This window comes from Haliotis rubra, unplaced genomic scaffold (assembly GCF_003918875.1).
Source record: "Haliotis rubra isolate DU_JTF1 unplaced genomic scaffold, ASM391887v1 Scf265, whole genome shotgun sequence".
Taxonomy (NCBI): Eukaryota; Metazoa; Mollusca; class Gastropoda; order Lepetellida; family Haliotidae; genus Haliotis; species Haliotis rubra.
In genome coordinates, this window is record NW_025766725.1 from 889,629 (window position 1) to 904,915 (window position 15,287).

At 37.5% G+C, this 15,287-nt stretch overlaps 2 protein-coding genes across 5 annotated transcripts in view; one reads left to right on the forward strand and one right to left on the reverse strand.

Moving 5' to 3' along the window:
- The window catches only part of LOC124280339 (coatomer subunit beta'-like), a 30,222-nt gene extending 25,042 nt beyond the window's left edge, over positions 1-5,180 (reverse strand). For 3 of the 4 annotated variants that reach the window (XM_046716242.1, XM_046716241.1, XM_046716239.1), the window contains exons 1-5: positions 5,079-5,180; positions 3,899-4,036; positions 1,664-1,750; positions 784-910; positions 304-452 (exon numbers count right to left, since the gene is read on the reverse strand). In XM_046716242.1, coding sequence (XP_046572198.1) covers positions 304-452; positions 784-910; positions 1,664-1,750; positions 3,899-4,036; positions 5,079-5,081 — 504 coding nt within the window. In that variant the 5' untranslated portion in view covers positions 5,082-5,180. The other variant, XM_046716240.1, reaches the window with a different exon arrangement.
- A 13-nt stretch (positions 5,181-5,193) lies between these two features.
- On the forward strand, positions 5,194-9,795 carry LOC124280340 (transmembrane protein 107-like). The gene is made up of 4 exons (XM_046716244.1): positions 5,194-5,658; positions 6,778-6,845; positions 7,911-8,011; positions 8,843-9,795. The coding sequence occupies exons 1-4, from the start codon at positions 5,575-5,577 to the stop codon at positions 9,004-9,006; spliced, it is 417 nt and encodes a 138-aa protein (XP_046572200.1). The 5' UTR covers positions 5,194-5,574; the 3' UTR covers positions 9,007-9,795.
- Positions 9,796-15,287: the final 5,492 nt, after the last annotated feature.

A 15,287-nucleotide genomic window follows, 5' to 3' on the forward strand; every position in this document is an offset into this window, starting at 1 on the left:
AGTTGCCTTGCTATGCATTCTCATATGTCTCAACACACAGACACATTATTTTAAAAAAACTTTGTTTGTTGTCTAATGCTCAGCAATATTCCAACTATATGATAATCAAGTCTGGACCTGACAATCCAGTGATGGACAGAATGAGCATCAATCAAAACAACTGATCCGAAGACATATGATATGACTGTGATGTGTAGCCGCCTATTACGACAAGCATGAGTTGCTGAATACCAGTTCTAACACGGATCTTCACAGGTCTCTTAAAAATCAAACAATGTAGAAATCTGTATAAATCTTCCTCACCTTGACTGTTCTGTCAAGGGACGCACTGGCAAACTGGTTGTTGTCTTTAGGGTTGATGACGATCTGCATGACGTAATGGGTGTGTCCCTCAAACACCTGAGTACACACCCATTTCTTGTCCCAGTCCCACAACTTGATAAGCATGTCATCTGAAACGAGAACAGTGTTATTAAAATACAGATCAGGAAATAAATAATGGATATTAATCAGACAAGAAAGACAACCCTGCCATTTTCTAACTCAAAATCTATAAACAAATATTAGTAAATGTTACATTAAACCCATAAATGTCAACCAAGTCAGCGATCCTGACCACCTGATCCTGTATTCCATCTTTTACAAAAAGCATGGTTTGCTGAAGACCAATTCGAACAAGGATCTATATGGGTATAAACCATTATGGACTACGTGAAGGCGAATTATACCATTTGTACATCAGTTTACAAGAATTATTGCCCACAGATACACAAGCATACTCACCACTGCTGGTGAGGATGTAGGGCTGTGTGGGGTGAACTGCTATAGCACGGAGGTAGTCGGAGTGGGCTTCGAATTGATGCACTCTCTCCAGAGTGTTGTAGTTGAACACACGGATGTGCATGTCATCCTAGGGGGAAAAAAATCATGAAATAATTTGCAGCTGAACCAATGCTTGCCTGCTCAATGACATGTCTGTAAAAGTGTGACATAAGCTTACTTCATTTATTTCCATTAACTAAGGTGTAATGGTATCAGTTATCTCCCCTTTAAATGGGAGATTGCTCCGTGGGTTTGGCTCCCTTCTGGGTCTAGATATAGTTGGATAATGTTTAACATATACTTATAATTAAACTAATTATTAACTCATAGAATTGATAGGGCCAAAGAAAAAAAATGTTGTGGTTTCGAATACAGCTCTTTAAAATTTAGGGTAGGTAGGTAGGAATCATTTTTTTTGCATGTTTTCTAGAAGTAACTTACAAACCAATAACACATTTATCAATGTGTAATTGTTTATTTAATCAAGCTTGCCGTCATCATGTCAACTTTCTATATCAGAATGACTGATGTCCGTCAGTGCCGAGAAAAAACAGTGTCATCTGAAGGCTGATTTTATTTATACCGCTTAAAAATAGGGTCGGCACCAGAATTCAAGGGTCGGTCGGGTAAATGGAACCACAACAATTTTTGTTTTAGGCCTAAACCTGGGGAAATTTGAGCAACCACACTAAGTGAGCAGAATATCAAATCAAGACTGCTAATTGGTCTGATTGTAGTCACATATTCTATCCCTATTCATGAGCCCTGTTATGGTCTTACTAATTCAGTATATTTTCAGATCAACAGATTTTGATGGTCACATGATAGTGCTGATACTTACAGAACCAGTGATGACCCAGTTCTTCCTGGCCACAAACCTGGCGGTCCTGACTGGCAGATCACAGACTTCAAATGATTTGATAAGTTGCTGAAAGTAAACAGTTTTCTTAATACTCAGTATACGTTGGTATCTACACACATCAGGCAATGCGGGCAAAAAGCAATAACATGAGGTGGCTGACGTTCTTGTAATGCGTTTGCAGATAGACGATCATCCGAGAACATGAAGTAATCACAGTTATACGTTTCAACATTGTATGGCAGTCAAATTTCGAGTAGTAAGCAACAAGTGCAGGAAATAGTAGTGCTGGATTAGATTAAAAAAAATCAAATTACTCAGTATCTTTTGGTATCCATAAATCCAGACTTGCTTCTTAATGTAAACTTTATACATTTGTTGGTTTTAAGGCCACTTTGAACATCAATATTATGCTGACATGCTCAAAAGCACAACTGGGATCTACCATGATTGTAACTGAGGACCACTGGTTTAAACCCAGCAATTTGTGGCATATTTACTGACATTGCTGAAAAAGTTTGTTTGTGAACACGTATGATAAATTCCTTTTTTATATTACATTTGCTCATTTCAATGCAGAGCTACGCTTGGGTCATTGAGTTATGTACTCGCTTGTGTTCATCTCAATTGGGTATCCTAATGTTCCTTTGAGTAACCAAATAAATTGTACCCACCTCACTCCAATTCAATTGGGTATTTTGCCATTTTCCATTAATTGTAACATGTAAACAGTTTAAATGTTGGTTTACCTGTTTGTTATTTATATATGATCTGTTATATGAGAAACGATAAGAAAGACTGCAAGTTGCCAAGTCCAGGTGTTGAAATAGAAGCTCTCAATATACCACAGTTATTTTATCTATTTTTGTCTGTACGCATGTAATATCAAATCTATTGAGTATTTACAAAAATTGAAGCATACTGTATATGACCGTCTATAAGACGACCCCATGGATAAGACGACCCCCAAACTTGACCCTTAAAATCAGTGTCAAAATGGTATGTTTCGTGCATAAGTCGATCCCCCGCGATGGGGTCCTAATAGCGGCAAACACAGACCACAGACAACTGGCAGTTACCAATAATTATAACTTTGGTCCACATTATTCAAAGAATTCACTGTCATATATATTGTGTCTACTCACGGATAGAAACAAAGTGTAGTTGACAGAAAATGCATAATATATTTTGCTTTTCTAAATATCATATTTATTGTAGCAACAAACTGGCTTGCTTATTTTACCCCATTCAACAATCACGAACTGATTACCGCCTCGTTTTCCATTGACTGCTAGTTTACGGTAACATCGGTAAAAATGTGTGAATTTAAATGGCTTCCTACCCCATTCCATGTGCTTACCACGTTCATGAGGGTCCGTATAACCTTAGTGTTGATTATATATATTTTACATAAAAACTGTAAATAAAATTACACAATGCTAGGATATATTTCTTTGGGTTAATTAATAGTATTCTGTATTATATTTTACTGACGACTGCGTCAGAATTCATCCCGTTATATTATTGTGCATGTTTGAACTTGTTCGCCGGGAAACGTGTGCACAGCTGATTGCTATTTCCGGCTCAAACACACACGGTAATCTTAATTAATTCATAGAGCAAAATCTGTAACTAAAATTACACAATGCTAGGATATATTTCTTTGGGTTAAATAATGGTATTCTGTATTATATTTTACTGATGACTGCATCAGAATTCGTCCCGTTATATTATTGTGCATGTTTGAACTTGTTCACCGGGAAACGTGTGCACAGCTGATTGCTATTTCCGGCTTTGTGTAAGAGACAAATACGCACGGTAATCTTAATCCCTGCAAATAATACAATGCCCAGCAAAAACAACTTATAACTTAAAAGGTAAATAATCTTGTCTAGTGATGTTTAATTGCAAATTTGACGTCTCTACTGACAAAGTCGTCTTCTGTTGTTTGTTCATGCGAAGTGATACGATGTTGTTTTCTTACCCCTGGAAAAAAGTTTGACGAAAGCGTAACCCATGGATAAGACGACCCCCTTCTACAGACTGCTTTTTTGGTCCTCAAAATTCGGCTTATAGACGGACATATACGGTACTTGTATGCAATAGACTTAATAGGAATTGAGTTTTCACATAAACATTGCGTAATTTACGCAGATACGCAGCTTATCTGTGCCTCTGTCAATGTCTTCCTCATGAAAACTAGACTTAGTGACATACCTGTGATTCATAGTTCCACACATGAACATTTCCATTGTATAAACTTGCTAACATCCACTGCTCTGAGGGATGAAGGTCAACACATTTCACCCGATCAGATCGAGCAGACAACTTCCGCTTGATGTCAAGACGTAAAGGCTGAAATGTAATGGTGTAACAATAAATGAGCATGATACATTACTCTTCAACATTGTTCTGGCTGTAAGAATGAAGAAAAACAGTATTTATTTTGACCTGAAAAAAAGAGACTCAGGTTTGGTAAACAATAGAAAATTAGTGGTTGATCAGTGTAAATTTCTCCATATAATTATAAAGCCACTGGATGATCTCTGTGTAAGGTCAAAGAATCTTTGGCTTTCAGTCAATTTGCAAGTAACATATAGCATTATTGTATGATAGGCACTGCGGCAAAATTAACCGAGGACAAACCAATGCAATCTCTTGTTGGTAGGAATGAAAACAATCATTAACTGAATTAATTTCTGCACTGCAATTTACTGACTTTACAATTATCTGCAACAATGCACAAGCATCATATTGTCTCTACACACTGCACATCTAGTAACACATCTTCTATGTCAACGTACACATGTTGTAGTTGTAACAGTTAGAGCTACTTGAAATGCAAGTCTGCACATTTGAGCCTGTCAGTTGAAGACCATGCAAAATATGACTGCAAATCATCTCCATGACAGCCCGTGAACTAACAGATATGAAGACAGCAATGGGTGTGATTTTTTGTATGGATCATATGTACAGTGTGCTAGCACACATCACTAACAGCCATAACATTATCGTGACAAATATTGAGCTCAGTGTAATGGTGACAGTATGGGTTTGATCAAGCCCAACACAATTACACAAACGATTGAATTAGGGATAGTTTTACACTATAAACCACGTTTTCTGGAATGAAAATAACGTAAGCCAAAATCCACTGAACATTTTGTGTAATGTATTTAGATACACGATCTCAATGATACATCTCAATGCTTTTCAGCAAAGCAAAACTACCACGTTACTGTTATTTCCTAGACTGTATACAAACTACCGGCACTTCAGAAACAGCTGCTATAGATGACAAATTACAACAATACTTACCATAACGTTACTTTAGTGAGTACAAGTACAAATCAATCTGTAAACTATGATTATATACGACTGTATAATCTTATCTTACCATGCTTCTGTCAAATGTAACTACTTATATCTTGCAGAGCTGGATCAGAATACGTGGCTGACGATCTGCGCATGAGCGAGCGGAAACGCAAGTGCTTCTCGCAGAATCTCGTTAAACGAGAACACAACAGTAATGGCCGCCAATTTCTCTGTGCATGCACAGACACCTTTACTCTAGATTGTACACATGAACATGCTGAAACCAAAATGCGAAGTCTGATCAAGCCATGTACATTTAAGGACAATATTCATAACTGATTGTAAAAGAAGCTTCTTTTGATAGAAGTTAGTATTGACATTTCTGCACAATATTCGACTTGTTGCCAGGGAAGCTTTCAGTAGGATGATTTCGTGGATTTGAGACTTCAGGATATACACCATTACAGAAACCCAGTGATATATCATCAACATTCCAGGTTGTGTCCGACTTACGGTTTTATTCATGCTGAGGACATAAAGAAACTTCTCCAATTTGAAACGCTTCCACAACGACAATCATGAGGGTGTCTGGTCTGGTTCCAGCACGTTTTCTAACTCTTATTGCTCATCTGATAATTGTCATCGTCATATTTTGGTCCAAAGTAAGTATATGAGTGCTAGCTTTTTTCTGATTTTTATCATAAGTGTACTTGAATAACCGAAGGGGCAAAGGGATCAATTTGGGCTGACCTACCCTAAATTGCTAAAACGCTGGCAAGGCCCTGAAGTGGCAAGAGCAAGATTGAAGTGAACAGTAAAGCATGTACGGCTGTAGGTGAATTCGTAGACCAGACTGGTTCGTAGACGTGGAAATCCGGTGGATTCGTAGACGGATTGAGCGGTGGGTTCGTAGACGTTATTAAAATGGGAAAAGTTCAACCTCAATGATGATGAAAACTGACGAAAAGTGTTTGCATTTTGTGAAATAAATAAAATATATCAGGTAAGTATGATCGGCGGTGAAAATATGCTTAAAATAATAAAATATGCTTCACAGCGGTCCACGTCCGACAAATTCCGACAAATCATAGGCCGCTAATATATTAAATTCAGTTGTGTAAAATTAAAAGATATGTATTAGGTAAGTATCGTCATTCAACGTTCAACTACGCAGACCAGCAGAGAAGTAGCAGAAAACACTTCTTAAGAAAACACTTACATCTCCTACAAAGAGTATTTCGCAATCAAAACAACTCACCACTTCCTAAGTAACATTCACAACAACTCAGTGAAACCTGTTAATCCTCCCACAACAATGAAAACAGTCGGGAAATTATGATGAGTAGACTAATTTTGTCTGATCAATTATTGATACACGTCTACGAAATCACCGTCTACGAACCAGTCTGAGTTACGAATCCACCGCGTCTACGAACTGGTTCAGTCTACGAAATCACCGTATCCCATATTATGGTATGCCTAGTTGGATACAGTTGAACCTGTAAATCAATTGTTAATGCAAACTCTCAAAATGATTGCGAAATGGATGTCATTGAGTATCAGTTCAGTAAACATGATCTAATGGTAAGGTAGCTTATTCTCATAAATTCTTACTGTAGTGCCATCAGCGATTCAGAAGTTTTGTCAATGCAGATAATTTTACATGGAATAGAATGTTCAGATTAACAGGATTTAACCACAACATGCTATGCGATCATTTTCAGTATCATGAATATGTTTCATCTATTTTTTTTAATGAACATGATGTATGTTTTAAATAGGATGAAAATGTCAAGATGTGTCTTCCTGAGTCCTATACACAAGCACAATATGATTTCAAGGATACACAGTGAGTACAATACCTCAGTAACTGTTCACAGTTAGTTTTTTAATTAGTTTACCTGATTGGCTGATCATCTCTAAGAAAGATTGATAAGCTTAAATAATGAAACTTACTGTGAAACATGTTTGTGTGTAGTTTACTGCTACACCACTAGCCTTTGTAGTTGTACATTGTACTAGCCACTTGCTGTCAGAATAGAACGTAGACAGAGCCAATGGTACCTCAAGGTCTAGTAGAATGTCAGGGATTTTAGTGGGTGGCTGTTTGTAGGTTAAGTTGCCTCCCTAGCTAGCATTAACATCAGGCTGCTTCCCAATGTTTGGCAACTTCTTTACCATCCCGGTAACATTTCTGCCACTTGTGTACAAAAAAATCTGTGTCAAAACGTATGAGATTTTCCGTCTAACCCCAAATGCAGTGAAATTTATGATATTGTGAATGTCCTTGTTAACGCCATTAGAGTGAATTGGGAAAGAGATTTACAACTAATATACCCAAGATGAATTTACATTTGGTTGTTAAGTCAGATTCGATCAAGAATGTAAACTAACTGAATATCACCCTACTTTCCCCTTTCGTTATAACTATACAGAGCACACTACTGTTGAAATGAAATAAAGATTTGAATTAGCTGGGGGTTGAGTACAGCCATCTAGGCAGATATAAGTTGTTTGTGAAAATAGCAATCAGGCAGTTGGAGTTCCATGCATATGATCCATGGTAATGTTGGTCGTGGCCACCTACTCACCTAGCACTGTGAGGAGTTGTGACTGGTGGCAGTGACAGTATGGAGAGTTCCAGGAATGCCTGTCACTGTGAGGAGTTTGCATGAATTGCTGGATAAACCCCTGAATTATTACAGACTTCATGTGTTTGTTAAATGTTGTACATGTATCTGATGCAACAGAATATTACAATTTTCCACTGATTGTTATTTTTCATTCATGAAATAAATTTCAGGTTTCTTATAAATTCATGTTGACTTGATGCATGATGTATGCACAATACTGTTCACTGTTGACCCCTTGGTGTCTTTTCCACCTAATCTTGTTCATGTTTACTGTTTAACAGGTTGATCATTGGCTTGTCGGTCACTCTTGGGTTGTTCGCAGTCGAACTGATTGGTTTTATCGGAGGAATCACAATGTTCATGCCATTCCAGAGTTTACTGTGTATCCTTTGTTTCGGTATTGTCACATTTTCACCTACAAAAGCCATGCTGACTTCAGATAGCAGTTTGATAGCAGTTGAATGGTTTGTATTATAAATGCTAGCTAGCACAATGGCCTCGGCTAAGAGTGCATCTATTTACCCAGTGAGCATATTATGATCGTGTTTGCACAAGAAGACAAAATTAGTAATTTAACCAAATTAAGGGTAGAGAATCTCACTTAAGTGCCTTTTAAAATCAAATATATTAACACACATCTACAATATTTTATAACTATGAGACTTGTCGAGAAATTGTGACCTATCATGGATGAGTGTTGATATATTTGGTAACAAAAGGCGGGAGGGTTAATATAATATCTGTCATCCAACTCATCCTTCCTATTGTCCCAGTTTGTAAACATTGATCATGGTGATAAGCATCATCTTGGGTGCAACATGTACAGTCAGCCTGCTTCTGTGGCAGAGATAAGCAATGTAATTTGATTGTCCATGGTAACCGATGACATCACAATTGTCTGCAAAGCATGGTGATGCAATTGTCCTTGGAGACATGTGTATTGTTTGATCTTACCAGAGTGATATCTCACTTGGAAGCAAGTTTTGGATGATGAATTCTGATATCCATGTTTGACTTCCTTAAGTGGCATGTAGAAGCTGGTATGACGAAGAGGAACGCTTTTTATGGATAGACAGCTTCTTTACTGCAGTGGATGCAATGTTCCATATAAGTGTTCCTCCTAATCCTTGTTTGTTTCATCATACACAATGATATAGGTTGTTTCTATTGTTGTGTCACAATGAAGTTATTATGCCTTGACGATTGTGCCCAGCAACGTGTGCTCACGGCGGAGCTGCTGTGGCGTTGTCCTACTTCCTTTTCGACGCCTGGCCATGTGACTGGTATTGGTACATCTTTGGATTCTGCAGCGCATTCCCAGGATTGACAGAAATCATTACCATCATTGGTGTGTTAGCATTTAAAAAAGGATACTGAGCCCTAGCATAGATACTATCATGTGAAATCCTATAAGGGTGTTAGATTGTTACGATTATATATTGACAGAGCAGGATAATTTTTGTCTGTGATAAGGCAATACTCCTGTTTTTGATCATCTTTTCAAGAGTAAGTGTAATCATTGTCAGTTGTTTATGGGGTTTATACACAACTTATACAAACCAGTATTGACAACAGTGTATACCACACAGACTATTGGTTCGTATCATGTGATAGGCCAGGTATTATACTCTGTTTACAGAAATCTGTTTTAGATAAGGTTTTGAATTCTTGTACATTAGCTTTAGCTTCAACTATATGATATATTTGATTAGGAATTTCTTATTGTACACTTTGATATTCATGTACATGTATATGTCGTTAAACTTGGAAGAAGATAAATCTAAATTACGAGTACATTATATATTTCTCCACCAGACACATATCACATTAAAGGTGATTTTTGCCATAATAGTTTGATTGCATACATACTGTTTTAGCACTGCATAATGTCATATTTGACTTAGGTATGAATCGAGAGATTTGAAACAAGTTGTGATATTGGACAATTTTGTGCCTTTAAATAATTTAGACTCTTATTTTTTGTCTTATATTGCAAAGTTTGTAAGTTAAAAGTTATTAAACTGCCTTGTGTACTTATAACAAGTGTACTTACATGTCCGTCCTTATAATGTTGATCATTATTCAATGTGCTACATTTTGGTGTCACAACCTATTCTGATGTTTGTATGCTATGAAAGTAAAATAAAATATTTTTTATGAATTTTAGATATTTTTGGGGTATTACTTTTTACTGGTTGTAACTGTCAAATCCAAGATGATGTGAAGTGGCATTAAATGTTGCAGTCAAGATTATTGTATGTGTCTAGTGACAGGCATGTGTGCAAGCAGCATGCCTGCGTGTACTACCCGAGTATTAAGATGGTTATATATAATTAGCCTTCTGACATACCATCCCACAATAACCTGAAGAACCGGGTTAGAATTGATCTTAAGTAACCCATGCTTGTGGTAAGAGGCAAGTATTGTACGGAATTGGACGGTCAGGCTTGCTGACTTGGTTGACACACATCATTGTATCCCAATTGAGTAGATCAATGCTCTGGATTGTCTGGTCCAGATCTGATTATTTCCAGACTGCCGCCAGATAGCTGAAATATTGCTGAGTGCGATGTTAAACTGAACTCACTCACTATTGCCATCCCACAATCAGACGTGATGCTACTGACACACAGTATACAGACTCCAAGCAGTCCTTGACTTTATATTGTTGAGTAGTCTAGTGGTTAAAGTGTTAAACTGAACTCACGGTTCGAATCCCCACATGGGTACAATGAGTGAAGCCCATTTCTGGTATCCCCCGCCGTGATATTGCTGGAATATTGCTAAAAGCGGCCTAAAACCAAACTCAGTCAGCTGTTTCATTCACTTTATACCAAGCTCCATACAGGTTCTGTGAAGTAATGCTTTCCCATTTATACTGTGTGGCCACTATAGGAGAAGGAAATTCTATTCAAAGCATATCAAAATATAACAGTTACTAGGCATATTCATTTATATGCTGTCCTCTGTTATAAACACTGAGAAAATATTAATCATGTAAAGGTTCCTTCTTAGTAAAGGGTGCTTTTGCAAATAACATACATTTTGGTTTTTGAGTTGGGCTTGCAGTGGATAATAATCTTTAATTTTACTTTAAACAGTTTTTTAACATTTAGCATCTAGAACAACTAGTACTCTGCACTTCCGGAATAAAATCATGGATGAACGGCCAAACACTAGAGCTCAATGATGAAAAAAACAGGTTCTACTTGTTGGCAGAAAGCATCACCTAACTGATCTCAGAAATGAAGTTATAATTGGTTCAGCACAAGTGTCTACATCGAGACTTGTGAAAGACCTCGGAGTTCGGATTGACGCAGACCTTTCAATGTAGGAGCAAGTCAACAGGATATGCAAATCATGTTACTTTCATCTTAAATCCATAGGAAACATCAGGAAGTACATCACAGCGGAATGTGCCCACATCCTAGTCAGATGTCTTGTGCTATCCAGACTAGACTACTGCAATGGACTGTTGATTGGCCTCAGCAAACACAATATCTCAAGACTACAGAAAGTACAGAATACAGCTGCAAGAATTATTTCTTTTAAGACTAAATCTGATCACATCTCTCCTGTTCTCAAATCCTTACATTGGCTGCCTATTCAACAGAGAATCAACTTCAAACTTCTCTGCATCACTTTCAGCTGTCTCCACAATCAAGCTCCAGACTATCTCACTAAACTCATCACAGAATACATTCCATCAAGATCACTCCGGTCCCAGAATCAGCACCTACTACAAGTTCCCAAATTCCACCTAGTTTCGTACGGGAAAAGGGCTTTCTCCTATGTTGCACCAACTCTTTGAACTCTTTACCTTTAGAAATCAAATTATGTGAATCTCTCTCAACCTTCAAGTCAAAAGTTAAAACTCACCTGTTTCAAAGTGCCTATGGCTGACTCTTTTACTCAATTCTTTTCAGCGCATTGAGCATTCATAACTGTGTGGACATTTGCGCTTTATAAGTGACATTATTATTTTTATTATTATTAGTGAAAACCTGCCAACATGTAATGTGACAAGGCATCACAACCCTTGTTAAAATATCACAGCATAGAGACATTTTAGACTGACTCCAAAACTCATCCAACAAATCAACCAAGGGCACACACCTCTGTTCTGGGATGTATAACAGCACAAAGTTGACATGAAATTCACCGTTTTATTCAACAGAATCATCTACAGAAACAAAAGATGTAAAAATATATACTCATTTCTTTCTGTATGAAATAAAGTTGATGAACAATGAGTGATACCATCTCCACTTAAGTTGGTTTACAATCATTTTCACATTCATTTGGTGCAGAAACCATTGGTATTGAAAATGCCTCAAATCTCTATTCGGCCTTATACATTTTTGAGTGAGTTTTTACGCCGCTTTTAACAATATTTGATAAATTTTGTGTCACCAGCATGTGTCATAAGCATATTATCAATATTTGGTTTGGTGCCATATGAATGGATATTAATCACCGGTCAAGATTTATCTGAGACTGGACCTGGTTACTTTCATGCTTGTAGTCTCTTTATTTGTAGTTAGAGTAAAAAATGCCCTGTTTGATTGAAAGACAAAGATATGTTTGTATATTTTTAATACCTTCTATTTCAAGGGGTAGTTGTAGCCTTGATTCAGCTGGGAGTGAGCTGGGACTAACGCCGCTTTGAACAGTATTCCAGTTATATCACGGCCGACAGTTTAATGTAGGTGGAGAGTACGAAGTGATACAGTCTTAGCTGTTCATCACTATACTGAAACAGACAAGCATGGCTATGGAGCTGACAAACCTAGAAACAGAACCTGGGAGAACTGATTTGTACCCAAGTGTATAGGTTTCTAGAGTGCTAAAGGGACACAACTCTGTAATGCCAACTGCAGTGTCTTAGAAGATGGGCCAGTGTTCTCTTCAATGCAACTGTGGAAACATTTAGTTACTATGTTCTGCATCATGTCAGGTTAACCATGAAATTATCACTATGAAGATGTCGGTCTGAACAAATACAAACTGACCTGCATGCACTTTGTAAGTACTATTTCTAAATCACATTTGAAAATTTGATTATTTCAGGCTATAAATCACTAAGTTTTCAAGAAAAGTAAAGATGACTTCAGACACAAGCCTGTCTTTTATAGTCAAACCAATTGGTCTTGTGTGTTAAGGCTCCTGGGAGAATTGTCACACAGGTAATGTGGAGGTTACCGTAACAGAGCACCTGTGCAGGATGTCCCACAGGTCGTTCACATGTAACCACCAAATTTTTTTCATATTGATTCAAAGCATATAATCCACACAAAGATTTACAATTAAAAACATATATCAATGCTTGAAAAACTAAGGGAATATTATAGTCACCAAAAATGTTTATACACCAACAAGGCTATTGCTTTCATCATGGACATATGACTGCCAGTGTCAATAAATGTTATTTTACAAAAACAACCATTCACGTTGGCTGGTGATGGGTCCATAGTCCATCCATCCATAACACTACTTCATAACTGTAAAAATAATGCCACCACTATTATACTGGGACTAGGAATACATGGTAACTGAAATGAAAATGTCTTGAAATTCTGCATGGCTGGAATTCCACTCAATTTCATTCCCGTGTTTTAGTTGACATTAACATTTGTGCTGAACATGACCCATTTCCATCACTTCAAGGGTTTGTATCACCTTCATTCCTCCATCACCATAAATACATTCAGCCTCCTGACAATGGAGTTACTATTTGTAACCAATCAAACATTGATCTGTCTCCGAGAAAACGGTGGTCCCTCTGACAAAATATGCACTACTTTTTCATGCGATATATGCTGCAATTTTGCTGCCATCTACTTGACACATTGCTGCAACATAAATGAGTTTTACATCACTTTTAACAAAATTCCAGCAATATCTTTGCAGGGAACAGCATAAATAGGATTCACACATTGGGGAATTGAACCCATGTCTTCAGTAAGATGAGAGAACACTTTGACCACTCAGCTACGCCACTGCTCCTCAACATATGCGAGGCTGCTTTTAACAGTTACATAGGTTTTGTTACCTTAAGATGGGGGGTAAGCTGTAAGTGTGGGTCTCAGATGTTAACCACTTTGGTGAAACATCTAGACAAGGGTGTGGTGCAGGCAAACCTTGACACACAATCTGGGTGAAAGAGGATTCAAACCAACATTCACAGAATCAGCTCGGCACTTTTCACAATAATCATGCACAGAGTGGGCCTCATTTGACTTCCATGACTTGCACAGCCTATTTCTATGCTTGAGTCACAAATACATACTGTAAAGGCCATATTTGTTCATGGGTGGTAGAGGAACTGTATACAAACCCCTGATGTACTTGAAACGAACACAAACACATATCAAAACACTTCTCTTGAAATTATCTAACTCATGAAGGATTACATACTGGTGGTAATAAACAATCCAAAGAGGTATCTATAGTGCAAAGTTTCTGTTGTGTTAATAACAAAACACTCCAGTCCAGAATTGTAAGTATGGTTTAACATGATAGGAATGTTCGACTTAATGACTTGCAAACAATTTCATGGCAAATGCAATAACAGTTGAATCTTTAGATATTATTGTCTGATATGCATGATCTGTCAATTTCGCAAATGAAAACACATTATCACAAGAGCCCCTTTGTCCTACTAGAAACAGCAAATGTAAACGCTACAGAAAACCCTCTCATCCTACCGGGTACCCATTCACTGCTGAGTAATCAAAAGCATATTTTGGACAGAAGCATTCTGTGTAGACTGTTTCTGTATGGGGCATGTCCAAAGTTCTTGAAACTCTCAGAAGTGAAGCCTGACAAATACAGACACTTATCCTGATTCTGTGTGACTGACTTCACTTCATCTCTAACCTATTTGCAGAACACATGACCACAACCTATTGAAAGTGAACAAGGAAACAGATTTTTCAGAGCAACAATGTAGAACATCTAACAAGGTAGACCATGTTTAAACATAACAAAAGAATTTCAAAAACCCAAGTCCCAAACATATTCTCCTTACAGTAAACAAGTTATTAATCCTCCCCCATTTCTTAAATCCTACAGATTAAGAATAACCCTTGTCGTGCAGGGTCCTTTATCCTGCTGAAACATCATATAGTCCTAGCATGGGTATGTGGAGTTAAACTTTATATCATCCTACATTGTCAAGCTGTATGGCCTATAAGGCTCATCTGATAAAGGCTAAAGTTAACAGCAGGTCTGGTTCCACAAAACGATCATAGTGCCAAGTCAGTTATTACTCAATGTTAAAGTATGAGACTTACAATCACCTTTGAACTAAAATCGCTTATTGAAACATGCCCTGAAAACTTGTATTTCCAAGAGTGAAAAAATTGCTATCTAAAATGCCATTTCCCGTGATCTTCATGCTATGACTGTCGTAACTACAAACAGAGACTTCCGATTGCAAGGTGAAATGGCTCCGAGACACTAAAGATGCTCTCACGATGCTAACGTTTGTGATGTGCCAATGTCAACGTAAGAATAGCTTTGCTGTACATGATAGCATGCTTACAGGCATTATACCTAAACAGAGAAAAGTGTAGAGTTAGTATATACAATGAGCGGCAGTACACACCTTCTCGAGGACAAAACACAAGATACACTGATGGTATGGGCATCCTCAA